This window comes from Impatiens glandulifera, chromosome 4 (genome assembly GCF_907164915.1).
Source record: "Impatiens glandulifera chromosome 4, dImpGla2.1, whole genome shotgun sequence".
Classification (NCBI taxonomy): Eukaryota; Viridiplantae; Streptophyta; class Magnoliopsida; order Ericales; family Balsaminaceae; genus Impatiens; species Impatiens glandulifera.
The window spans coordinates 40,400,975-40,427,574 of record NC_061865.1 but is presented as its reverse complement, the minus strand read 5'-3'; the positions used below and the strand labels follow the sequence as shown (position 1 = coordinate 40,427,574).

At 33.3% G+C, this 26,600-nt stretch overlaps 1 protein-coding gene across 1 annotated transcript; it reads left to right on the top strand.

The window, feature by feature from the left end:
- Nucleotides 1-15,591: 15,591 nt before the first annotated feature.
- LOC124933880 (plastid division protein CDP1, chloroplastic) lies at nt 15,592-25,915 on the top strand. The gene is made up of 13 exons (XM_047474321.1): nt 15,592-16,179; nt 17,201-17,314; nt 17,405-17,542; nt 17,795-17,899; nt 18,721-18,843; nt 20,338-20,703; nt 20,992-21,087; nt 21,159-21,278; nt 22,337-22,402; nt 22,498-23,283; nt 24,337-24,527; nt 25,324-25,467; nt 25,555-25,915. Exons 1-12 carry the CDS (start codon nt 15,817-15,819, stop codon nt 25,406-25,408), a joined length of 2,553 nt encoding a protein of 850 aa, XP_047330277.1. The 5' UTR covers nt 15,592-15,816; the 3' UTR covers nt 25,409-25,467; nt 25,555-25,915.
- The last annotated feature ends 685 nt before the right edge of the window (nt 25,916-26,600 follow it).

Sequence of the window (26,600 nt, the reverse complement as noted above, 5' to 3'; positions counted from 1 at the left end):
AACTTAATCTTTCAACCACGTACCATGGGGTTAGATCTCGTTTCTCTTCAGGAAGTTATGTGCTTCGAACTCTAAGCCTTAAAGTGTATTTCTTTAGACATACTCGAGGTATATCTGATAGAATCGATACACTCTTGTTCTTGCCTTTAGCAAATCTGAAAAAAGTCTAAGAGAACAAAAAGTGGTGATTTCAATATCTCAACCATTATGAGTGTCTTTTTCACCATTTCTTTTCCTATGACGGGGGTATATCTGATAGAATTGTTCCACTTTTGTTCTTGCATTTAGCAATCCGGATAAGAGTCTAGGTTGAACAACAAGTGGTGATTTCAATAACTCAACCAACACAATCTTTTTTAATATAAGTTCTTGTATTTTTCTATTTTTTTAAAGACCTGAGTTCTTACGCATAACCTCCTTCAGAGATGAAACGCCTCTGTTGGCAACAATGATTCAGAGCTTGGGCATTTTTGACTTTTCCACGAGCTTTTTCAATAAGGTTTCTGGCACTCCGTAAGACTTTCGAGCGAGTTCAATCAGATAGTACTCTATTCAAATTTAAAGAGTTATTTTGGCTCCTTTTGAGACAGTCAAAGAAATAGTTGACATTTCCTTATCCTTGTTTTCTAAATCTTCGTTTCACTTTTCATGTTAATTTCTTTATCCATCATTCGTTTAGAGGGATCAAAAGGTCAACAATCGTCTCAATGTGATCATAATCAATTACGTGGAAGCATTTGATTGATGTCAATGCCCCTAATTTCGATGTTGGGTTTTGACGTTTAACCTGTTCAATGTTAGCTTTTTACCTAAGCTAAAAGTTCATCATTTTAACCATCATTTTTATTTTAATAAAAATGCCCCTAGTGTTGAAATAGAGTTTTGTGTTTTTATGAAAAAGTTTAGGACTGGGCTCATACAAGCTGCCTACGTATCCCATAGCTAGGGGAATTCAAGTCCAACGTAGTTTATTGCAAAAGAAATGATTTTTTTTGGGGACCGAACCTCGTGAGAGGTTGCTTATGTACTCTCATAATATGAGAAAATCAGGCCCAATGTATTTTATTTCTTGTTGCAAGCTTTTCAGTATGAGGAGTTCAATTGTCGGATAAGTTTCGATTTCTACTATGAGGTCCTTAAATTGTTGCCCCAATTGTATTAGCGTATCCCGAAGATCGTCTAGCCTCTGGCGAACTGACTCATTGAACCTTCTTAGTGGGTTAGCCATTGTGAACGATGATGAATATGAATATGTTGCGTTCAAGAGAACGAAGTGAGTTTGAACCTTTATCAAATAAAAACAAGTAATACGTTGCTCGTATGCACATAAACCCTAGTATGCAATAGACGCTCATTCCTAGAACTAGTTATGTGAAGAAAATATGTGAGTATCAAAGGATTAAATTGATTTTCCTATGCATGTGGATAAAACGCAAACAGTCACAAACATGCACCCCTCATCCTTTCATAACAATGTCGCTTATGTATCTTCATAAAGAGATTTACATTTTAAGAATATAGAAATCTAGTATAAGCCTTTGAATCTTTAAATCTTCTCGTCTTTCTTGATCATCTTTGCATCTTACGCATCTCTCTTGATCGTCTTTACGTCTTACACATTTTTCTTGATCGTCTTTGCATCTCACACGTCTTTCTTGATCATCTTTACGTCTCACATGTATTTTTTGATCATGTTTAGGCCTATAATTGTGAGTAGTAAAGACACAAAGACAATAACTAGTTAGATTAGACTTTGTTGGATTTTTAGGGTCACTTGTATAATAAATAATTGTGCATATGTCATATTTAATATAAGCCAAAATAATGTGATCTAATGTGAAATTAAGTTTATGGCTTATGGGTGTATTTGTCATGAATATAAAGTGAGGATACCTAAGTGACATTTCTAATTTTATGAAGGGGCTAAATTAGAAATTGTCAAACCATAATAATTAACTTATTGTTGGTTATATGTAATGGTAATGGTCCCCATTTGAAGTAACGTCAATTCTCCTTTGCGTCCCCATCAACATAGAGAGAAACCTATTGACTTACTCATCAAATGGAAGAACCATTCCACATAAAGAAAGTATAAGGAAAGAGAAGATTATTCCATCAATTTCATGATTCATGCGATTAATTAAGGTACGCTTCCGCCGCATTCAGATTTTAATTTCTCACACATTAAATTAGGATCTAATTAGGACAATTCTAACAGACTTTTCTCTTTTGATTTCTAGATTTTTCTCTTTTAAGATTTTCTAGAATTTTCCAAAGTTGGACTTAATCTTTCTTAACTTCTCATCTCTTCTAGAATTTTCTAAGTTTAGACTTAATCTTTTATTAAAGTTCGACTTAGTCTTTTTTTCTAGAATCTTCTAACGTTGAACTTAATCTTTTCGAATTTTCACAATTTCTAAATTCCAAGTGGATAACATGAGCACCTAAGAATCTATATGCAAGCACACGTAAAATGTGAACACATAAGTTTGAAAGCTTCGTGACGTGACTTTGTTGCTCGATAGGACGAGACGAGGCAACGACTTGGCAGAATTGACTTTTTGGCTTTTTGTTCTAAAGTTAGGAGTGACTTAAGAGAGAGTTGTTCCACCAACAATGATACTATCCCAAAAGAAATCTCTCTATATAAGAAGAGCTCTCAATTGAACGTATCCATCACCTCTATTTCTAAATCCCTCATTTTCAATAGTAAGGGATATTTGAAATGAAAAGAGGGTTAATTCAGTTTTTTCCCATAGTTTTTCCTCAACTCACAAATCACACAAAGCCTCAAAGGTGGGTTTAGATTGTCATTCCTCGTTGACAATCATAGCACGTAATCAATAAATGTATAGGCTTTGTTCAACGACGTATACCATATATTATCTTCACATCGGAGCCCCAGAAGCTCATGCACATTAAGAAAACAAAAATCTTGGTCTTTAATACCCGTGTAACTAAAAATGGATGGTCAAAAAATTATGTTCAAATTAAACAGAAAAAGTCCACAACAGAGTCGTCAGAAAACTGAACGTGTTTAAAAACGTTTGCCCCGAAAAAAAAACGGTTTTTTCAACATTTAAGAAATAAATATAAAATATAAATATCTCTTTGAAAATTTTGAAATAAAGTTAAATCAAATCGGGGAATTGTTTAAAAATCAGTTTGTGACTAAAGAGTCGTCACCTAATTTTTTTTTATAAAATTAGGAAATTAATTTTTGGCATGTAAAACAATAATGCCTTTTGAAAAGAGATTTTTTAAGGGTTCGGTGCTTGGTTATACGTGAAAAGGGGCTTTAGCGCTATGTCTCACATTCCCGTTAAAAAAAACAGTCTTTACTTCTAATATTTTGGCAATTTTTAGAAAATATTTTACACATATTTTATCCGTTTATTTGTCCAATTCTATTCGATCTAAAATATTAATATTAGATCAATCTAAATGTAATAATTATTAAATATAATAATGAATAATATTAATAATTATTATTCACAAATAAATAAACTGAGAAAAGAAATGAGAAAATAAAAGGAATTAAAATTTATTATATTCTACATTAATTTTACAATTATAAATAAATCAACCCACGATTTTTTGTTGAGTTTTTTAAAAATGATTAAAGATATTTAAATTAAAAAAATTAAATGAAAGTGAAACATACATGGTAATTTGTATGATCATTTCGGTTGTCATTCTTGAGCAAAAGCTCGAGAATAACAACCTTTTTTTAAATTTAAATATTTTTAATATAAAGTTATTAAATAAATTTAATTCAGTAAAAGAAGAAAAAACTTTAGCCCATGTTATTAGTGAATTCTAATTAACAAATGAAATAACTCAAACTAAAATAGGAAATTGAAATTTATAAATAAAATTAAGATAAGAAAAATGAGAGTTGATACTTACAGTGAGCTTAAGTGCTTCTTAAAATGCTAAAAGCATTTTGAACAGGTAATAAACTCTTAAACAACCTCACGCACACAAATAAAAAGAAAAAAAAAACTCTCAAACAATTTTTTTCTTCTCTCCCCTTTTATCTCGTTTTTGGCGTGATATATAGTGGTTTGCACCATGCCCCGGTCATTTAGAATATTTTGTGGCCGTAAATAATCTCCCATTTTTCTATCATCACTTTCCTTAATCCCTACAAAAAAAAACAAATAAATTAAAATTAATATTTATTTATTTTATTTATCCTATTTATTTGCCAAAATAAACTATATTAATATATATATATATATATATATATTATCTATTTATTTGCTTATTTAATTTATCATATAAAACAAAATATTTAATAATAAATTAAATTATTTAAATTTCAACCTATTTATTTATAAAAATATTATTTATTTTATTTGCAAGATACGATATTATTCCTCCAAAAGTAATTTTATATCTAAAAAAATCATTTGGTAGATTCCAGATTTATTTAAAAATATAAATTTGGGGGAACAAAATGAGTGTCCCAGATTTATTTAAAAAATATAAATTTGGGAGAACAAAAATGAGTATCTACAGGACAATCAAGGAGTATGTGAAGGAGTTCCAATAGTTGATGCTCGAGTTACCTAGTCTAACGGAATAGGATACCCTGTTCGCGTTTGTTAATGGCCTAAAGACCTAGGCACAATAATAGCTGCAAAGGGCCAATGTGCAGAACATCTTCATGGCAATTGCAGTTGCGGAGAGACTAATCGAGTTCAAGGTGTCCGTGGATAGGCCGGAGCTCATATGAGGTGATGATGAGAATGGTGGAGGAGACCACCCACCCAATAAGTGGTATCCACACAACAACTCGGGGAGGCAAGCCAACGAATCGAGTAAGCCAATAATCTGTCATATTTGTGGTGCTCATAATCACACAAAGTTTATGTGCCCGTTCAAGGGGAAAAGATTACAACAATTAAATGAATCGAGTCTTCCGAGGAAGAGGAAGACACTTAAGTAGGATCCTTGAGGCTACTCAATGTTGTGAAGACTAGTGTTACGGAGTCGATCAAGGGGACAAAGAGGGGCTCTATGTTCGTGGAATCTTTGATTGGGGGAAGGCGCATTAATGAACTAGTAGATATAAGGGCTACTCACAACTTCATGCATGAGGGAGTAGCTAAGGCGTTGGGTCTTCGCATCAACCCAATTAGAGGGAAGGTCATGTCCTTTAATGTAGCCAAGTCGGTGGTCGAGGAGACTAAGAAAGTGCACACCAGGATCGGAGACTAGATTGAGATAGTCTCATTTACCTTAGTCCCTATGGAAGACTACGATGTAGTGTTGAGACTACAATGGTTCGATTAGGTACGTGCTTGTATAATGCCTTATTCCGATTCACTAATCATTTTGGATCACAGGAAGACTAATGTGATACCAACAAGGAGAGAATCAGAGGGAATGAGCATGTTCTCGGCAATGCGATTCAGCCGAGGTAGCAAACGTGGTAAAAAGACATTTGCCACTTTTGTTAGGGTGGATGATGGGGACGCTTCCAAGGGAAAAGGGTAAGTACCCAAGGGAGTCCAAAGAGCGTGCGGGAAGGCCTTTGAGGGGCTCAAGTCTAGAGGCACCAGATAACCATAATCTCCACAAGATTTGGCCACATGTTACGTTGGCCAAAGTCAGTCCACCTTTGCTCTCTCCAAATCTGTAGAAGAGGAAGCAGATTGTGCTTGGGCATCTTTAGAGAAAGTCACCAAGAAGATGAAGAAATGGGCATATCTGAAGGGGTTGTGCAGTCAAGGAAGGGGACCGAGGAATAGGGAAGTTACCCCTGCAACAGTTGAAGATAAGAGGCTAATACATTACATTCAAGCCCACACAGTCAAGTTGGTATCAAGACTCGATCCAATTCGTCATTTATTCTAGAAAAAACGCTTTTGTCGCCTAGATTAGCTAAGTGGATGATGATTATATCAGAGTACGACATCGTGTACATAGTTTAGAAATTTGTTAGATAAAAATAGTTAATTAACTATTAATATTAATTAACTATTTAAATAAAGATCTTAATCAAGTTAATTTTCTGCAGATAAAAGAAAATCGGAAGGAAGCAGCTGATCGGTTTTTATCTCAAATTAGTAACTGATCGGTTATATCTCAAGTTAGTAACTTTATCTCTTTGGCTTTATAAAAGACGGCGCAACTAGTAGTCTGACCGATTGTCTATTCGGTTATCCATAAGAAACGCAACCGGTAGTCTAATCGATTGTCTGCTCGGCTTTATATAAAAAGCGGAACTGGTAGACCAATAATTAGTATCTTCGGTTTTATAAAAGACAGCGCAATCGGTAGAATGTCCAGTTATTCGTTCGGTTCTATGAATGAAACGGAACCGGTAGTATCCTTACTTCGGTCTTATCATATGCGGAATTGGTTGTTCTTAAATATCGGTTATATATTCGGTAGTATCTATCCAACGGTAGTTTGCCCGGTTATTTATAAGAGGCGCAACCAGTAGACTACTCGGTAGTTTGCCTGGTTATTTTCAAGAGGTGCAACCGGTAGACTACACGGTAGTTTTTCCGATTATTTACAAGAAGCGCAACCGGTAATATGTTAAAACAGTCTCATACAAGGCGCAACTAACAGTTTCCATATCAATGCTATGCAAAATATATCCGGTAATTGTATAGAGTAGTCTTCAAGCGTGTAGACTGTTCTATTGCCATTTTGGTGAAAGATATCTTGGGAGAAGAAGTCTGCCAAATTAATTCAGACTACCATTTCGGTATAAGTCCGATATAATCTATTGGAAGCAGTCGTCTTCTATACTATTCCATACACCCAAATCATTAGAAGACAAAAATATATGTTGATTGCTCCTTGGAAATCATTAATCCAATTAATGCCATGTTGACTTATTATTAAAGTACAAAAAAAATCAAATGATATCCCATCTGTTATACTACACTGATCTTCAACTAATCAAATTCAATAAACGACGTACTATCAAGGAAATATATCCGTTGAAGAAGAAGAATATGACCATTGTCATATTTCTATTTAAGAGAATAAAGCTCAACCGGATTGAGCACCTTTACAACCTTGCTCACGTTCATCATCTGACATACATATTTCATCTCTTGCTATCAAATCGCTCAAGCTTTCAAAATATTGTGTGTTAGAAACTCAAGTGTATTACAATATCATCTATTTTGTGTGAGTGGTGAGTATTGTATGTTGACATAATCTGTTCTGTTAAATAGATTGAGCTTATTAAGGGGTCGAAAACGAGCAATCATTAAGCCTCGGTTGTTCAATTAAACCTGTGTGCGTTGTAAACCGATTGAATATTCTAGTGAATATCCTTCTCAAAGGTTTGAGAAGAAGGGGTGACGTAGAAGTTTTATCTCCGAACATCCATAAATTTTTTGTTGTGTCCTCTTACTTAATTTCTAAATTGTGTTTTTCGTTGCTTCAAGTTGAAACAAACACTTCCGCGTTTGAACTCGGTTCAAGTGTTTGTTACAACTTGCAAATAATAGAGACCGATACTAACCTCTAATAGGGTTATTATCAATCGGCGTGTGTGTAAGCGTTCACCTTTGTGAGACCCTAGTCTCTCTTGGCGATCCTGGTCCTAACACAGACATAACCGTTGAAGTCACAAATATATCCGTTGATATATTTGTCTATTTAAGAAGACATAACTCATCTGCTTAAGTACTTTTACCTTATGCAACCTTACCTTTGAGCAACCTTTTCCCGACATCTTTGTTATCAAATCGCTCAAGCTTTTGAAACTTACCAGCTGTCAAAAGAGTGTGTTAGAAACTCAAGTTTATTATAATATTACATATTCTGTGTGAGTGGTGAGCATTGTAAGTTGCATAATTTGTTTCTGTTCAACATAGTGAGTTTATTGAAAGGTCTAAAACAGGCAGTAATTAAGCCTTGGTTGTTCGGCCAAGTCTGTATACGTGTTGTAAACAGATCGAATATTCTAGTGAATATCCTTCTCAAAGGTTTGAGAAGAAGGGGTGACGTATGAGCTTTATCTCCAAACATTAATAAATCTTGTGTTGTATCCAATTTCTTTTTATCTTCTAAACCGACCATCTACTGCTTCAAGTTGAAACAAACACTTCCGCACTTGAACTCGGTTAAAGAGTTTGTGACAACTTGTGAAGAATAGAGACTGATATTAACCTCTAACAGGGTTATTATCAATAGGCATGTGTGTAATCATTCACTTTTGTGAGACCCCAGTCTCCTTTGGCGATCTCGATCCTAACACTCTTACTGAAATAACAATCGGTTGAAATTTCTAATGATAATCACAGTGAAGGTCTAAAACTTCATATACCGAGTGAAGGTGTTCCAAGTAATTCAAGAAACGAGATTCTAAGGGGATTGAGACCTAGCTCTTCGGGAATAATACCAATACTGCCATTTCGTGATATTTTTCAGGATAGTCTAACTGAACTCAAAGCGGTTCTACACCAAAGCAACCCAAGATGAAGTTTGCTCATTTTGACGATACTAATTCTCGGGGCTGGATAACCAAAGTTATATATTCTTTAAAAATTGCAAAGTACATGATGAGGACAGGGTGAGATACACTACTTACTGTTTAGAAAGAATCGTTGATGCATGGTTCACAAATTATGGACAAAGTTTCTTGAAACCATCCTGACAATATTTCAAGAGAAGAGACATAATGACGTGGTTGTGGAATTTAACTAAGTAAATTAAAGGGATAATTCAAAGACGTGGTTGTGGAAGACATTGACGAGGAAATGGAAGAATTATTTGCAAAAAACAGAGGAAATTAAACTCGAGGAAACTCACAAGAACAATATTTGCACAATCAAAGGCCAAAAGAGGGGAAAATGCTGAAAATTAAAGGATGTGTGGGAAGTCAAACGATATTAATCTTAATCGATACGGTAGCTCTTACTCTTTTTTGGATGATGGAATTGCCAAACAAATAGATTTTTAATTGGAAGAGTCTCATTCTATTTATTTAGGTAGCCATGATCAACATTAGACTAATAATTAGTAATTCATTGTGCAAATGTTTCAAATGAATAATGAACAAAGTACCATTTGAAATGAAGGGGAGGATGTTACATATTGGCAATTATGATTTGATACTAGGGATGGAGATGGACTGGTTCTGATAGCATGGATTAGTGCTCCTCGATCTAGAGAAGGTGAAAATGACGATAATATTGAAGGGAAAGAAGTTGACAATAAAAGAGGATACATTAGTGGGGGGAAATCTTACAGCTAGATGTGAGTGGGATACACCGGGCTTGAGAAAATTTAATTAGTATTTGATGGCCCAAAATTTTGAAGTGGATGAAGTTAAGACAAATGGATCCCATTGTTGGATCAGTGATTTAGAAATATGACGCAATATTTGTAGAAAACAAAGAACTTCCTCCTCGACGAGAAATTTATCATGCAGTCAAGTTGATTCTGAATAGTTCACTGCCTAATTAGAGACCTTATTGTTACCCGTTAGTAAAGAAGGAAAATATAGATAAATTGATTACAGATATGCTTTGAGAATGAAGGATTTGATCAAGTTCATATGCGTCACCGAAAGTTACCTGGAGAAGATGGTACCTGAGATTTTGTGTAGACTACTAAAAGTTAAACGATCATAGTTAAAGATATGTATCCAATTGCGATTGTTGATGAATTACTAGATGAACTACACTAAGAAAATGAGTTTTCAAAATTGAAATTTGTGGAATTAGGCATATGGTTTTGAGGCCCAATTTGATGTGCCTCAATGTTATGTACAAAATGGAAGAAAGATATGTGCGATTATTTGTTGAATTTAAAAAAAAAGCATGAAATCACATAATGGTGAAGATGTCAATCAAATCATATTATTATAGAAATGTCAACTAAATCGCCACGAGATGATATAATGGTGGAGATGTCAAAGATATTATATGATCTTTACCCTAATTATGAATTCTAAAAGTCTATATATATATATATATTATAAACGAGAAGAGAGTGTAAGACTAAAACTTAGAACAAATAGAGAGAGTTAGAGTTTGTAATCCCTATTATAACTCTATTAAACCGATTCTTCAAAATTAGGACGTAGGATATTGTTGGTCTGAATCTAGGTAAGATTATTGCGTCATTATTTTGTTATTTCTTACTTTTTACGCTATTGTTCTGCATTCCACTAAGATTTATATTATTATGCTTTCATTCTTAAGGTGATAGTTTTCACCACAAATTGTTATCAAAGCCAAGTTGGACTAAGACGGTCGCGGTTCGATTTGTTAAGTTTTTTTCTTGATTCGGTCAATTACTTTGAAGATTTGAGATGGAGCCGACTTCTAAGGTTGATATCGAGAAGTTCGATGGGACGAAGGACTTTAGGTTGTGGAAGATGAAGATAATGACACACTTAGGCAACATGGGAGTTGTTAAAGCAATCGAGGATAATCGCAATTACCGGCCTCGATAGATGTGGAGAAAAAGATGCATGTGTTGGAAATGGCCTATAACACATTGATTCTTAATCTCAATGATAAGGTGTTGCGGGAGGTTGTTAATGTCACGAAGGCAACAAAGGTGTGGCTTCAGTTGTAGTCTTTGCATATGACTAAGAGATTGTTGTCTTAGATCTACATGAAGTAGAGATTCTTCAAGTTTAGAATGACTGAGGGGAAAGACTTGTAGACACATCTGGACGATTATGTCAAGATTCTCCTTTATTTGGAAAACATCAGGGAGAAATACAATGATGAGGATAAGGCGTTGATGCTTTTGAATACTGAAGTCGTATGAGATGGTCATAGACATACTCGAGCATGGGAGGGAGGAGCTTACCCTCAATGATGTGATGAGTGCGTTGAGATCGAATGACCAAAAGAAGAAGAATGAAGAGAGCAATGTAAGTGGAGATGGACTCTTGGTTCGAGGGAGAATCAAGAAGAGAGACAATAAAAGTAAGAAGAAGAGGCATTCGAAGTCTCTCGGGAAGAAATCTACTAAGTGCTACAATTGTGACAAGTATGAGAACTTTAACCGAGATTGTCCAGATTTGAGTAACAACGGGAAAAAGAGAGGAGAAGCGACGATTTTTTAAGAGGTCGAGAATGAGTATGAAAGTACGGACGTACTCGTTGTCTCCACTAATTAGTCTGATAAGCATTGAATTGTGGATTTCGGGTGTTCGTTTCATATGACACCTAACGAGAGTTGGTTCGAGACCTATGAGAAGACTTTGGTGGGCGATGTTTTGTTAGGTAACAACATCTTGCAGGGTGATGTAGGGTTCTGATAGTTGATACAAGTGTAGGTTTAATATCCAAAAGAAAAATCATCACAAATGAAGGTCCAACACTTATCTTAATATTTGTGTTTGTTGTTGAGTTTTGTAATACTTTATATTGTTAAGTATTGTAATATTTTATTTGAGGATCAATAACTAGTAGAAGTGCCACAACTTGAGCACCTCCCTATGTGTCGCACATTAACCATCTCCTCAAGCACCTCCCACGTCTCACATCGAGCACCTCCTTATGACGCACCTCCACAAATACCTTCATGTGCCACATCTCCACAAGAATTTCTCCGTGCAATACCACAAACTCTTACATGTCAAGATGAAAAATATTGATACCAACATCAAGTGTAGTCAAGATCGGTTCTTCAAAACCAGACCATTAGCCACAATGTCTTATGTTCAATATAAAAAAACTTATCATAAACCTTCAAAAGTTCAAGAGATAGCTGTAAGGAATAAGATAATTTTTGAGAAATCTCAATTAAACAATCTATCTCTATCTCAATCTCAATCTCAATCTCAAGAGAATAATCCATCTAAATGAGAACAATGCTACCTATTAATGTTTGATACATATTTTAAGTATTTTATAGGTATTTAAGTTGTAGGTTATATGTTGGTGTTGGTGTAACATGCTTGTTAGTGACTATGAAGTTTGATTTTAAATATACTTATTAAGTTTAATCATCACAAATGACCTACCTTATTAGTCTTAGAGAATTATTGATCCATTACAATTGAGGCTCTTATTGTTTCTCTTATCTACATCATTTATAAGTTAAATATATGTTTTTCTTCCCTACATTAATCTTTTAATTTACTAAGTAGCCGCAATATAGCTAGCTATAACTCTAGATAATTAACAACTAAAAATGATAATAATTTAATCAAATTATGAACAAATCTCCCAACTACTCTCCAAGTTACAACGAATATTTAGGATGGAGAAAGGTAAATAATTAATTTAATTGTAAATGCAGGTTTGAGTTTCAGAACAAGGGACTAATATTGTTTGAAGATAAAGGTATATTAAAAGTTTATATATTGTTTTTAACATTTCGATGTAATTGTTTATTTGATTTGAAAATTTCAAATATACCGAGACAAACATTAATTTTTCTATTGTAGTACATTTCTAAATAAAAAAAAAATGTATATTAAAAGTCTCAACAGGAAAGTGGAAGACTTAAGTCATCATCCCTCACAACTTGGAGCTTCTATTGATAATTTATATTGATCATCTTATTAATTCATAGCAACCACTATATTAATAATTCATATTAGTTACTACAATGTAATATTATAATTCATAGCAACTAAACTAAATTCATAAATATACTCAAATAACATTGTTCAAGCAACTATTAAATTGTTCATTAACTAATATAAAAGAAAATTTACATAATATAAAAATAAAAGACAATTATTACAACAAATATAATGTTCAATATTTGAAACTAATTGTTCAAGTTGATTTAAAGTAGACTTTATTTTTTAAAACTTTAACTCCGTAGTTTTAAACTCTTCCTCTAATCTATATATATATAATGATGCTTAATTTTTAAAATGTCCGGATTGTCGGGTCGAGAGTTGTGGTTAATTTGGATATATGTGAGAGTAAATGGATACTTGAGTCGGATTGTGGGTTGACCCGCCCATAAACTTAAAACGGTTAAAAATAAAATTAAGAATGTTATAGGTATGGTTCGAACTTGCAACCTAACAAAAACAAGTACAACCTTTTAACCAACTAAACTAATAACACTACATATTTTAAATTCAACTCAAAATTTGATAAACGCGTGACATTTTAACAATATAAGTTCAACTTTTTAACTAATCTATATATATATATATAATGATCTTTAATTTTTAAAGTGTCAGGATTGCCGGGTCGAGAGCTGTGGTTAATTTTGATATATGTGAGAGTAATGGATACTTGGGTCGGATTATGGGTTGACCCGCCTATAAAATTTTTACCGTAATATTTTTTCACGGTTTTTTATATTATTACTCGTGCAAATGCATGGGATACATGCTAGTTCTTCTAATGGTTCTTCTAATAGTTCTTCTAATGTTTAAAGTTTCTTCGAGTCTCATTAATATGTTTTCTTGGTTGTAAGGTGGTGATTTCAACCTTTTCAATTCTTGAAAAAGTTCAATAGTACGTTCATTTAAACGATATTCTAATCAGTCAAAAATCGGCAACTTCCTCGTTCCTGTAATTTTTTTTAAGAGAAGATCATCAATATTGATGAACATTCAACATATATTAGTCAGAAATAATTAATAGACGGACATAAATTACTTTGTAATTAGGACAACTTATTAATCTTTTACAACTTATGAATCTTCTATAAGATTGAGTAATCTTTCAAACATGTCTAAATTGGACAAATTTTGACAATAAACACAAGATAAATCTACATAGAAATCTTGAAAAGAATAAATAAAGAAATTTTGTAATCTAATAAGGATATCTATTTTATACAATGAACCAACATATATGAATACTAATAAATATAATCAATATAATAAATATAATATATTGAAAATATAATATAAACATATAAAAAAACAAAGATAAAAATTTATCTAGTTACAAAATTCTGATGATAAACAACTAGTAGAGAACTAATTTTAATCACAATAAAGAATTCTAGTAACAAATCCTAAACTCAAACATTCAATTCGAATACTTCGGTGTGGCCGATATGGGGGTTGGATTGAATATGGATATGTCTTGTCTTCTCCTTGGCCTGCTGGAAGTCGCGAGATGGAATCGGCGTTCATCATTCTCCTTTTATTGTCAATGTCGCGACAAATGTACGTGGGTGTTGGGGATCGACATCTTTCAAACAAGACTTAACAGGCAATTATATCCACCTAATTATGTAATAAACTCAATTTTGAGTAATTCTTTTCAATAAACTCCTTTAGCTACCCAATATAATTACCAAGAGGGTTCCGTGATGGTTATACAAATATGATTATCGAGCATTGATAAAATCGATTGAGAATCATATTGCGGAAGATTATGAGAAATAGGAGGAAGAGTAGGAGATTGGTAACGATTTCAACCATCGCGTTTAGCTTTTTCCCATTGATAATGATTGACCTAAAGTTTCGAAAGAGGAGATTGAGACAGATCATGCAGATGTTTGACACCAAGAAACTTTTTATGATGAAGAACATGGTCACGTCATACAATCTCGACAATTTTGACGCCTCTAAGGAAAATGTGAAGGATTGAGGCAAACACATTAAGAACTACTCGAATAGAAGCAAACTTACAAATAAAACAATTAATAATCTCCTCGTATTTTATGATCTCTCGAATTGTATTAGATTTTTAAGAGATGATTGTTGAATATTTTATAGTGGATGATGTTTTCATATAACCTCACTCTTAGAAGGTGTATTTCTTATGTATGTTTTATGAGTTTGTTTTTTTAAATAAATAATAAAATTGTCATCATTTGCATTAACTGTTTTTTATATGTATATTTCATTATGGGTTGTAATCTTAGTCATTAAAATGGATAAATAACTTTTTCCTTAAAAAATAAATATATATTTATTATTATTCTTTTCTCTACAAGTCAATCGGTCAAACTTTTTTTTTTCTTAGTGTAATCAACTAATCAAGAAAGAGAAAAAATCCTATTTATCTTAATTTAGCTTTATAATTAAATATTTAGTAAATAATAAATAAGAACAAACCACCATTATACATCAATTTACTAACTTTTATTCATAAACTTTTCTAATAAAATAAAATCAAAACAAAAATGAGATTGTATAAGAATGCTTATTTTTAAATAGATCAAGTCATAAATTTACTAACCAAACCCATATTTTGAAATTAAAAAAAATCAAATAAAAAAGTTTGAATGTTCATTAAACCAAAATCAACGTTTTATGATTGAACCAAACCGACCCCACGATTTAGTTTTATATTTTACTCTATAAATCGACCGAACCAAACCGAACCAAATCGAACCAAACCGTTTACTGACCTAATTGATTTATTTTATATTTTAGTCTATAAATCGACCGAACCGAACCAAACCGAACCAAACCGTTTATTAACCTAATTGATTTAAATGAAAAAATTGAAAGAAACTAAATACTAGAATTTTTATGAGAATCTTTGAAAATATATTGTTTTTTTAGACAAAAGTAAAATGAGATTATTATTGTAATATTTATATTTTAAAAAAGTTGTAAAAAATATTCCTTTAAAGAGATGTAAGCAATAAGAAATTGTTACCTTGTGAAAAAAAGAAGAAAGGAAAAGAAGAGAAAAGTAAGAAAATACAAAGATCCTAATTTGCAGGGCATTTCAAGCTCTTCAGAATTTATCCTACAAAAACCAGATGTTCTACTCTCACTTTTTCACTTCTTTTGAGCAAGAAAGAAGAACACCAACTTCTGGAACAAAGCAAAAGTGAATGTTTATGGCAACCACAGTGAGATATGATTGCATTTAACTCTCGTTCACGGTATCGATTGACTGCATTTATGTGCGGTAGATTCAATCCTATGAAATGTCAATTTCACATTTAGTTCCGATCAGGTTCCCATCTTGTCTTTGTTTTTTCTGCGTCTCCGGCAACGACGTACATCGCTTTCATGGACTGCCGGTGGGTTCTTTTCGAAGTAGATTACACTTGTCTGAGATATCATCTTGCTCCTCACACACAAGAAGCAATAGGGTCAATGAATTCAAGGTGAATAGTCGGAATAAGTATAGGGTTAACAAGATCTTGCAATTTTTGAGGTTTCATGCTTGTCCGTCAACTGTTTGCCGCTCTAGAATGAACACTACGGACATTCGCATTCTCGATAACAGCTGTAACAACGGCGATGTGCAACTGCGGATGGTTGAAATCCCTGTTACTTGTTATCAGGTTAGCTCTTTAATTCATATTTCAGCTTCAATTCATTTTGTCTACTATTCTCATACATGGGTTAATCAAATTTAGGATGTATGTAGATATGAAATGAACATATTATTTCTCAAGACAGTGAAAGTATTCACATTGTGAAATCAATCAAATGTCAACAAATATGATTTGTCGGACTTAAGATGTTTCATATCCTTTCAATCAAGAATCTCTAGAGGTGAAGCTTAAGAATATGGTTCTGACTCACATCTAACCTTCAGAATAAAATTATTGAATAATAACTGATGCGAATTATCTGACTTGTTACCCAAAGATCACAAGTAACCTCAAAGTCAAGAAGAGTCATGTATATCCTTTAGCTCTCTGTCTCCACCTAACAGCAATTAACAGCAAAGTGAAAGCTCAATTTTCTACGCCACATGATATCACGAAATCTGTCACTCATGTACATCATGTTAAACCAGTTGAATGGATTGAAACTAACACTCAACAATTGTTTTTAACAACTAATTGCCAAGGACTGTAAGAACTCCTACTAATAACCAACAGTTGCTTTGTTTTTCCCTCTCCTCTCTTCTTCAGGGGAGTTTGAAGACTCTCTCATCAACCCTAGATCTCCTTCATCATTTTCTTCTCATGATATCAGATCAATATGGATGTCGTTTTGAGCCCCCCATCTCACTCCACCAATTATCTTGATGACTGTATTTTGCAGGTTTTATTATTAGTTCATTTGATGTTTGACTGTCAATTAGTGGGTTACTTTACAATACTCATTCCTATGTTACAGATACTGAAAAAATTCCTTATAGTGGTTGTTAAGGTTTAAAACTTTATCTTTACGTTTCCATGTAAGAACTGTATTATAGATTGGTCTGAGAAAATTTTGTGGAAGAAACAAAATTTTAGAGATATTTTTTATTATTATGTTGGTACTATATTGGGAATTACCTTTACTATCATATTTATTAAACTTCTTACTACTGAAATTTTAGTTGAATGACAAAACATATATGAACTGAAGGTTATCGGTCTTCGGGATCAAGCAGAGAAAGATGAGATTGTTAAATCTGTAATGGCGTTGAAAAGTGCTGATATTGAGGAAGGGTACACTAAAGATGTTGTTGCAAGTCGCCAGGTAATTATTAATTTTTTGTGCCTGAACCTAAGAAGTTTGTGTCGCATTTAGATTTTAATTTCTCGGTTCTATTACCCATTTTTTCTGCAGAATTTTCTTATGGATGTTAGGGATAAACTTCTCTTTGAGCCAGAATACACTGGTAATGTAAAGGATAAAATTCCACCTAAATCCTCTCTCCAAATTCCTTGGTCTTGGCTTCCAGCTGCACTTTGCCTTCTTCAAGAGGTAACTATTCTGTGATTGTTATGCTAGTTAGGGTAATTTGCTTCCTATTCTTCCTATAAGGCCAGAACCTTATGTTTGAAGCCTTTTCACTTTTATCACAAGTTTGCAGTTAAGAATTTTTTCTGTTTTCACTCATTTTTCCTTGGTTTGTCTATTTGCTTACTTTTCGCCTAATTCTTTGAGTACTTCTTACAGGGTGTTAAGATCTCTTGTTTGTTGTTTATGGATGTAATAAACTTAGATCTCTTATAGGTTGGTGAAGAAAAACTTGTGTTGGATATTGGCCAAGAAAAACTCAAGAACCCAGATGCCAATCCCTTTGTTCATGATTTGCTCTTATGTATGGCCTTAGCAGAGGTAAGATAGGGATGATGAAGTTAGAACTCTACATGAGCTTGTCTTTAGTGGTAGTTCTTGCATCAAAGAAAAATGGATTTCTATTCTTGAGGATAAACCAACATCTCTTAATATTCGACTTGAATAAAGTTGGAAGGATTTTTTCAACATTCTCATCTACTTTTGGTTATTACCAGTTCATTCAATTCTAGGTTAAGATCAAAATTCTTCTTATCAGATTATTCCTTATATACTGTTTATGTATAAGCATCATTGCGGTCCTCAATTTCAACAAAATAATCAAACTCCAGAGCCTTCAACATTTCATATATTGCATAACCTTAGTAATACAGATTCAACAATTACTTGCTTCAAAATTCAAATAAGTATTTCAATATGATGTTTCTAACAAGACAGGGATGGATCTAGTTATTGAACATACACATGTAAGCAATAAGCAATGCAATTTCATCAAGATGTGTTTTTAAAGAACCACAAAGGTTTTAGTTGCTAATTGAGACTTATGATGACAAATGATTATCACACTATGAAATAGTGAAATAAATACTTTTTGCGTAGGTTTATGAAGGACAATTATTATGTAATACAAAATAGAGGTTACAAAAACATAAAACAGTGATCAAACAGACCTTTTACTGTAAGCAATCTTAAAATGATCAAATCAGAAAAAGAGAAGAAGTATAAAGATCATTTCTGAATATTTGACAATCATCAATGTAGATCACAACAAAAGAACTACCACTCAATAATTCAAAAGAAATCCGTTTTTCTTTGATGCAATATGTTTTACTTATTTTCTTATAATAGGCATTTTTTTGAAGTGCGCTATTGCTAAATCTGGTTTTGAGAAGAACAAAATTTCCCAAGGATTTGAAGCTCTTGCTCGTGCACAATGTCTTCTTAGGAGCAAAGTCTCTCTTGGGAAAGTGACGTTGTTATCTCAGGTGAAGCTAGCTTTACTCTTGACTTTACCTTCTATGTTCTTCAAGTTTGTACATATAATGAGTCTCTGTACAACCTTCGTGCATTTTACTTATCAATGATGATTCCAGTTATATTTGGAGAAATGGGATCTTAATGGCAATTAAATAAACTAGTGGAAAAATGAGTTGTTGGAATACCTATTTTGCTTGATATGTTTCTATTGATCCTAAACACTTTTTTTAATTGATAAGAACTATTTCTTGCATGTTTTTCTTGTTGTTTAGACATTTATATAAATGTTGTTATCTCTGCTTATGAATCTCCAGAAATGCACTAATTAATTCCATTTCTGGATCTAACTCTTGATTAATTGGTGACTACTGATGAAACAGCAAAAAGTGCTTTAATCACAAGCTTAGCTTAATTTATTCTTCTGTATGCAAAGGTCTTTAAGAAGATATATTTTGTGTTCTTTTTTTGTTGTTGAAAAGGTCGACTTTTTATTAAAAAGAATGCAAAAAGCGTTTGAACATTACAGAGTAGGGGGTGGAGGGGTAGGGGAAAATTAAAAACCAGAAAACAAATAGTGAGGTTAGATGCCAATAAGATAAAAAGTTCTCATCACGTACAAAACACTTTTTTCCTAACAAAAGCAAAAGTATGAAACCCTCAAATCTTCTAATGTCGTAGCTTTTCCATTGGAAAGTTCTACGGTTCCTTTCTTCCAAATCGTCCAACATATGATGTGAGAGATAGGTTTTCAATCATCCGCGATACTATAAGTCGGCCACTTTGAGCGGTATGTCCCATTGGAAATTAAGCATCTTCTGCAGAAGAGTCCACATGTCCCTGGCAAGGTCCAGGGGAGGAGGATGTGGTCGATGGTTTCCTCGCTCTTCATGCAAAGACAACATCTAACATTATTACGTGTTCTTATTTGTACTGATGGAGTTATTATTTAAATTTTTATGCTAGATGCTCTTTTATGCTGTTTAACATTTTCATACTTGCATTTCTAAAAGTATTTTCTGATGCTCTTGACTTGGTTACAGACAAATATTTAATTTGTTTTATTGAATAGAAAGGTTGAATAAATTATATAGTGACATGAAATATAGGTGTATGTGGAATAATGTTTCTACCATTCACATCTCATGCATCACTACCCTTCTGTTTATCCTGTAGATAATGTTATTACTATATAATTCTCAATTGCTACATATATAAGGAATTTGGTTGCTATGAATATAAATTTGTTCTAGGATATTGAGAGTTATACCTCCTTTTTGTTTTCCATATTCTCTTGAAATTGTATTATAAATATTCTACTATGTTATGCATTTTAAAATTTTAACAGATGTAATATTCGTGTACCATATATAATCATTATTGAGTTGCTTTCTGATTCTTGCATTACTTTTTCACCTGTTCTTGTAGAATGAAGAATCACCTGTACCACTTTTAATCATTATTGAGCTGTGATTCTTGCCTTACCTTTTCACCTGCTCTTGTAGATTGAAGAATCACTGGAGAAACTTGCACCAGCTTGCACATTGGAAATATTGGGATTGCCTCATACACCAGAAAATGCTGAAAGAAGGCTAGGAGCCATTGCAGCACTGCGTGAACTGCTCAGACAAGGACTTGATGTGGAAGCTACTTGCCAAGTTCAGGATTGGCCTAGTTTCCTGAGTCAAGCTCTTCTTAAGCTAATGGCCGTGGAAATAGTTAATCTTCTTCATTGGGATACTTTAGCTTTTACAAGGAAGAACAAGACCATTGAATCACATAATCAGCGAGTAGTAATTGATTTTAACTGTTTCTACTTGGCATGGATGGCCCATCTAGCGCTTGGATTTTCAAGCAAACAAACTGAATTGGTAAATCATTTTCTGTAATTGGAATGTTAAATTTCTCTCAGTTTTAATGTTTTTTTTGCTTGGTAATTACTGCATGTTATTCCCATTCGTTTTTGTTTGGTAATTACTGCACGATACTTCCATTCGTTTTTGTTTTTTGTCTAAGTAGATTATGTTACAATGGTTGAGTTTTGGTTTAATTAATGTGTTGGGCTTTACATATAGAAGATTCTTATTGGGTGGGTAATTGAACGCGTTTAAACTTTTCCTTTCACCTTATGCTCTTGTTTCTATTTATTTATTTTGTAGATAAACAAGGCTAAGACAATCTGTGAGTGCTTAAAAGCATCTGATGGTATAGACCTAAAGTTTGAGGAAGCATTTTGTTTGTTCCTTCTTGGTCAGGTGTGTTTGATTCCCAGTATTTCAATCTGGCAATGCTTTATAAGAAGAGTAACAAGATTTGTTTAACTCAGGTTGATGAAGCGGAGGCTATAGAAAGGCTTCAAAAATTTGAGCTAGATACAAACAACTCTTCTCAAAATTCAGCACTAAGGAAGGATCAGAAAGATCTCCCTAGTGCAAAGCAATCATTGGTAATGTTCCATAATAGTATGCCTTGAGATGCAAACACAGTCTTTCTCCCAGTACAGCGGCATTGCTATTATTCCCTGTTCCTTGTTCTTTGTTGTAGTATGACAGAAATGTTGACTATTCATTTGGTGTTGTTCCATCCCCTGCTTTCCTTATATCATTCTTTAATAATTTATGCTAGTTTATGTTAAGAGGGTTTTTGGCTAATAATTGATTTTCATATTGTCTGTTAATAGAGGTTTTTGAGTTGAATGAAGAATCTCTACATATTTGATCAAATTTCTCAACACAGGGAATAGGGACCTAAGCACTCATACAAACCTAAACCATCTCTTGGCACTAGATTCATTGTTTATTTTCCCAAATCTGCTCTAGTTGCTGTGTTCAAATGTATCTTAGCATATGGCATATTATTTGTTTGCTCTATTTTTCTTAGCATGATATATTATTCAGACCATTTTTTTATTCGTTCTTGTAGTCATGATTTAAGAGGGGTTTAGAGTTAAATTACTGATTTTTTTTGTTCCACGTTTCAAACAATTATCTTTTTAACATTTTGTCCAATTTTCGAGGATATTTGCGTAATGGTACTTGTTTTTGCATCAATGAGCATGAGTTAATGCATCTATGATTTAATTTTGTATTTTTAGACTATGTTTGGATAATCATCTTTTTCCTGCAATGGGTCTAATTATCACGTAATTCCTCAGCAGCCATCGGACCTAGCTTCCATTCCATACGCTCAATTATTGCTGCTTTGTTTACTCCCTTGTTTTGGTCCCTATGATTTGTTTCTGTGTCCTTTGAACCTCATAGATATGTAATGTACATTGTTTCAGGTCTGTGATTACTGCCTTACCCAAGCCAATGAGATTGATATTCAAACTCCCTGTTCAGAGAGAAAGATAGAACACTGTATTTACTTTATGGATCATCTAAGAAAAACATGCTAAAATCTAAAAAGACCACTTAACCAAATCCCTTATTTTTGAAAACCTTTTTTTTTTCTTCCAACACTCTCTTCAATTGGTCTGACCATTTAACATGTCAAATGGAGCAGGAAACTTGGCTCAAGGATGATTTGCTTGCCTCTTTTGCTGATACACGCGATTCCTCCCCATCCTTGGTAATATATATATTAATTTTTTTTTTCATTTCCATTGAATCTTAAGCTGCATACATTTCCTGTTCAGCTTGTTTCTGAGGTTAGTGGTCCTGCAGGTCAGTTTTTTTGCCCGCGAAAATAGAACATCTGGCAATAAACAGCAAAAGGGAGCCATAAATACTGGACCCTCTCTAAACCCTAGACCACTGCATCGTGTTATTGCATCTGATCATAGAACCATTGACAAACCTCTTTCCTTTGGGAGTTCTTCCCGGCATCTTGGACCAGCAGTAAAGAAGCTAGCTCCCTTGTCTAATTCAGAAGCTACTTTGTTGGAAGGAGGGAATGTCCAAGAAAATATGAAGGCATCTAATCAATTTCAAAGAAACCTAGTAGTGGGGGCAAAGCCACAAAACTGGTTTGGTACAACTGATATTGTTGGAAAAGTTTCTTTCCTAACTGCACTTGGATGCTTACTCTTTGCCACACTGAAGATATCAGCAGCCTTGAAACTTGGTAAGATGGGAAGGTCACCGAAGTTGACCATGGGGAAGTCTGGACTACATACAAATTCTAGTGCTTGGAATATGGATTCTTCCTTAGATCACTATTCACATCAAGCTTCTGCGAGAGAACAAACTATTTCTAGCAAATTAAACAAACTATTATCGGTATTAAAGATAAGTGTACCAAGGTATGGGATGAAAGTATTCAGTTCACAACAATCTTGCAGTGCTGCCAGTCTTTCGTCTTCCATGGCTTCTACATGGAAGATACCAATGTCTTTGGAAGAAGCTGAAATGCTTGTGAAGCAATGGCAAACTACCAAAGCTGAAGCTCTTGGTCCTGGCCATGAGATTCATAGTATGTGTGAGATTTTGGATGGACAAATGCTTGCTCAGGTAAACTGGTCTGGTTTCTGTTTGATCTATGCAAATGCACAATCATATTGCCCCATTTGAAAACACTTATTGTTTTTTGTATCATGATCCGTTACCAGATACAAAAACAAAAATTAATTTATGAATATGTCTATATTTAGTTTCCATATCTGGAGACGGATCCAGAAACATAAACAAATGTGTTTCCAAATGGACTTGTTCATATTTTGTATTATTGAGAGTTATACTAATACCACCTTGCTGAATATACTGATGAAGAAATCCCCTAATGGTTAGTTTAAAGTATACATGGAGCAATTTTATTGAGATTTGGCATTCTTTTCGCCTCGATCTTTAATAACTTCTCTGTTTTGAAACAAAATAGGTAGTTCTCTTAGCTGATTGCCTGTCAATGCAACTATGAGGTACAATTATGAGGATTCAGCATCCTTTGCCCACCAATCGGAAATGACTTGCGATTATGGTGGAAAATAAATCCTTTAAAGTAGTAATAATAACACTTGAACTAAGAAAGTTAATCCAGTCTAAGCTTGGAAATTTCCTTTTGTTGTTCAGATGGGCGAGTGAACCTTTTCTATGGATCAATATATAGAGGTAAAAGATAAAAAAAAAGTATACATTAAATCTCTTGGGCCTTGTTTGATCTAGAAATTATTTGAATAACCAAGTGGTTACTTACAAAACCTTGTTTGATGTAGAATTTTGAAAATTATATTATTTGGGTAAAAAGACATTATGGGTATAAATATGTAGATAAAAAATATTTTATTCTTGTAACTAGAGGGTATTTTGATTGATAATTTGAATGATGAGTAGAATGTTGATTTGATATGGGTTATTTAGAATGAATCTCAAATAACCCATACCAAACAAAGCCTTGTATGCTGTTAGCCAACTAAATTAAAGATGATATGATTGTCTTGTAAAGTGGTGGGTTTACATGTTTCCTCAGGACATTCATGTTTTTTGAGTATTGTGCAAATTCTCAACACATGTTTGGACAATTTTGACATGTTGAAACAATAACTCCTTTATGTGTATTCCCATTGGCAGTGGCAAGCTTTAGCTGATGAGGCAAAAGGAAGGTCATGTTTTTGGAAATTCGTTCTCCTTAAATTGTCTATCACACGAGCTGAAATTTCATTAGATGGAAATCAGGGTGAGATAGCAGAAATTGAGGCTGTTTTGGAGGAAGCTGCTGAGTTAGTGGACTATTCCCAGCCAAAGAACCCAAATTATTACAGGTAAATCATAAGGACAATCATTCAAAGAGTTACGTGGTTCTCTTCCCAATTGATATTTTTAATTTTTTTATTTGGAAGAGGTCATCATTCATCTCCACAATTACGAATTTATGCCCTTGAGATACCCAAAAATTATGATTTATTTATTAATGAGTTGGGGACACTGGTATTTTCTAGTCTTTTGTGACTTGATGTACTCATTTAAAAGCCTAAGGTTACTTGGACAATCTAAGAGAGAATGAGCGACTGGCATACTTTTGGTTGGCTGAACCTTATTAAATTTTTGTTCATTACTTGACCATATTCAATCAAACACAACTGTTATGAGTAGCAAGAATTGAGTGCTTATTTCTGTTGGGTACGGAAAAAAACTTACAAGGATAAAAAAACAAAAACTCCTTATATTTTTCTGTATTAAGATGGAAAAAAGGGTTCTTCTGAAATACAGAAGTCATGTTAACAGTTTGAGCACAGTTGAACATGATTATTACAAAATATAGCTTTTCGGGTGTCCATTCTACTACTGGAATTCAAAGATACATTTGGCCAAGGCTAGCCCCTCTTTTACTTTTATCTTTTTTGAAAAAAGGAAAATTCTAGTAAATAGTGAAAAAGATTTACAAAATTTTTAATGAGATGCTGAACAAAATCTCATTTTTAAAAGCAAAAATATGACACAAAAGTATCAAATCAAGCCTAATCAGCTACATTGCTAACTATATGTGTTGTGGCTATCCCCTATTTCTATTTCCAAAGTACCCTTACAAACATCTGAGAATGGTTTTGTTGATTTCAGTACATATAGAATTCAGTATATCCTGCGGCGGCTAGATGATGGTTCATGGAGGATCTTTGAAGGCGATATTATAGCAGCTCCATAATATTAGGAAAATTTGTATGATGTTTCTTTCCTAACCAGATTTCTATCGCAATGTTTTAGGTAAATGGCATATGTTATTTTTTTACTTGCTTAGCTCTTTTTATTACATAATTCATCTTTTGGCTATTGTTTTTATTTTTTTTTCAGGCAACAAGCAATTGTGGATAGGAATTCTACCAAAATGTTTCAAACCTGAATGACTTATCGGGCAGATTTCTGAAAGATATGCATATATAGTAGTAGGGTTGATGCAATTTCAGGTTGCTGCCTCTGGCATATCCCCGAAATGGAAGTGATTATTTTTTCTTCTTCTTTTTTCTCTTTTTTATTTTTTATGTAAGTGTGATCTTGGGTCTTTACATTGCCTTGGAAGGGTGGAACCCAATCTAACCAAAGTTAGGTTCATTTTATTTATTGTTTGTGTAAGACCGTGGATCCAATTAAGTCCACTTAGTAGCGTTTGATTCTCAAATTTATTTCCTTAAAAGCTTAGGATGTCTTGATTTAAGATGGGGGAGGTAGTTATTGTTTGTTTATGTTGGTTCACAAACAATAAATTGCATCGCCTTAATCCTAACCCTAATATACTGCTGCCACCTTTAACCACTCTGTTTTGGCTCCTCATCTGTTCGATGTTTGCCAGCAGCAACATTTGGCCCTTTGACAGAAGCCGGAAACTGCCTTGTGAAAGGAAACCTTATTAATGTTTTGCCCTTAAACAACAGTAGAGGTTTTTTCCATCATCCAGAAGAGATTTTAATCAACTTTGTGCCATATCTCTTCAAGCAAAGTGAGAAAGAGTTTTGTGAAGAGATTTTAATCATTTTTGTGTCGCCTCTCTTTTGAGCAAACTGATAAAGATTTTTGTGATTTTGTTGGTGTTGAGTTGAAATTATAATTATTTTAATTCTTCAATTTCACTAGTTTCAATTTATTTTATTTTTTATAATTGAGTTTTAAAATGAAGACAGTTGAAATATCCGGACTTAAAAATTAATTTTAGGAATAAAGAAATGTGAATACTTTGTGTTTTAAGAAATAGATACTTTTTTCCCTTGTTTAAAAAATATTCAAAAAATACTTGTGTTTATATCCAGACAACTTTTTGTGATCGATGTAGATATGGAAACTTCAAGTAAATATTGATCCAAGTGATTCTGTAAACCTTAGTTTTGAGAATTTTGATAATTCTC

Bases quoted from the DNA above. Each gene is read 5' to 3' on its own strand.
- LOC124933880 (XM_047474321.1), top strand. From the start codon at position 15,817: ATGTCAATTTCACATTTAGTTCCGATCAGGTTCCCATCTTGTCTTTGT. The intron at 17,543-17,794 runs GTAACTATTCTG...GATCTCTTATAG, and splicing joins CACTTTGCCTTCTTCAAGAG to GTTGGTGAAGAAAAACTTGT. The intron at 22,403-22,497 runs GTAATATATATA...GTGGTCCTGCAG, and splicing joins GCGATTCCTCCCCATCCTTG to GTCAGTTTTTTTGCCCGCGA.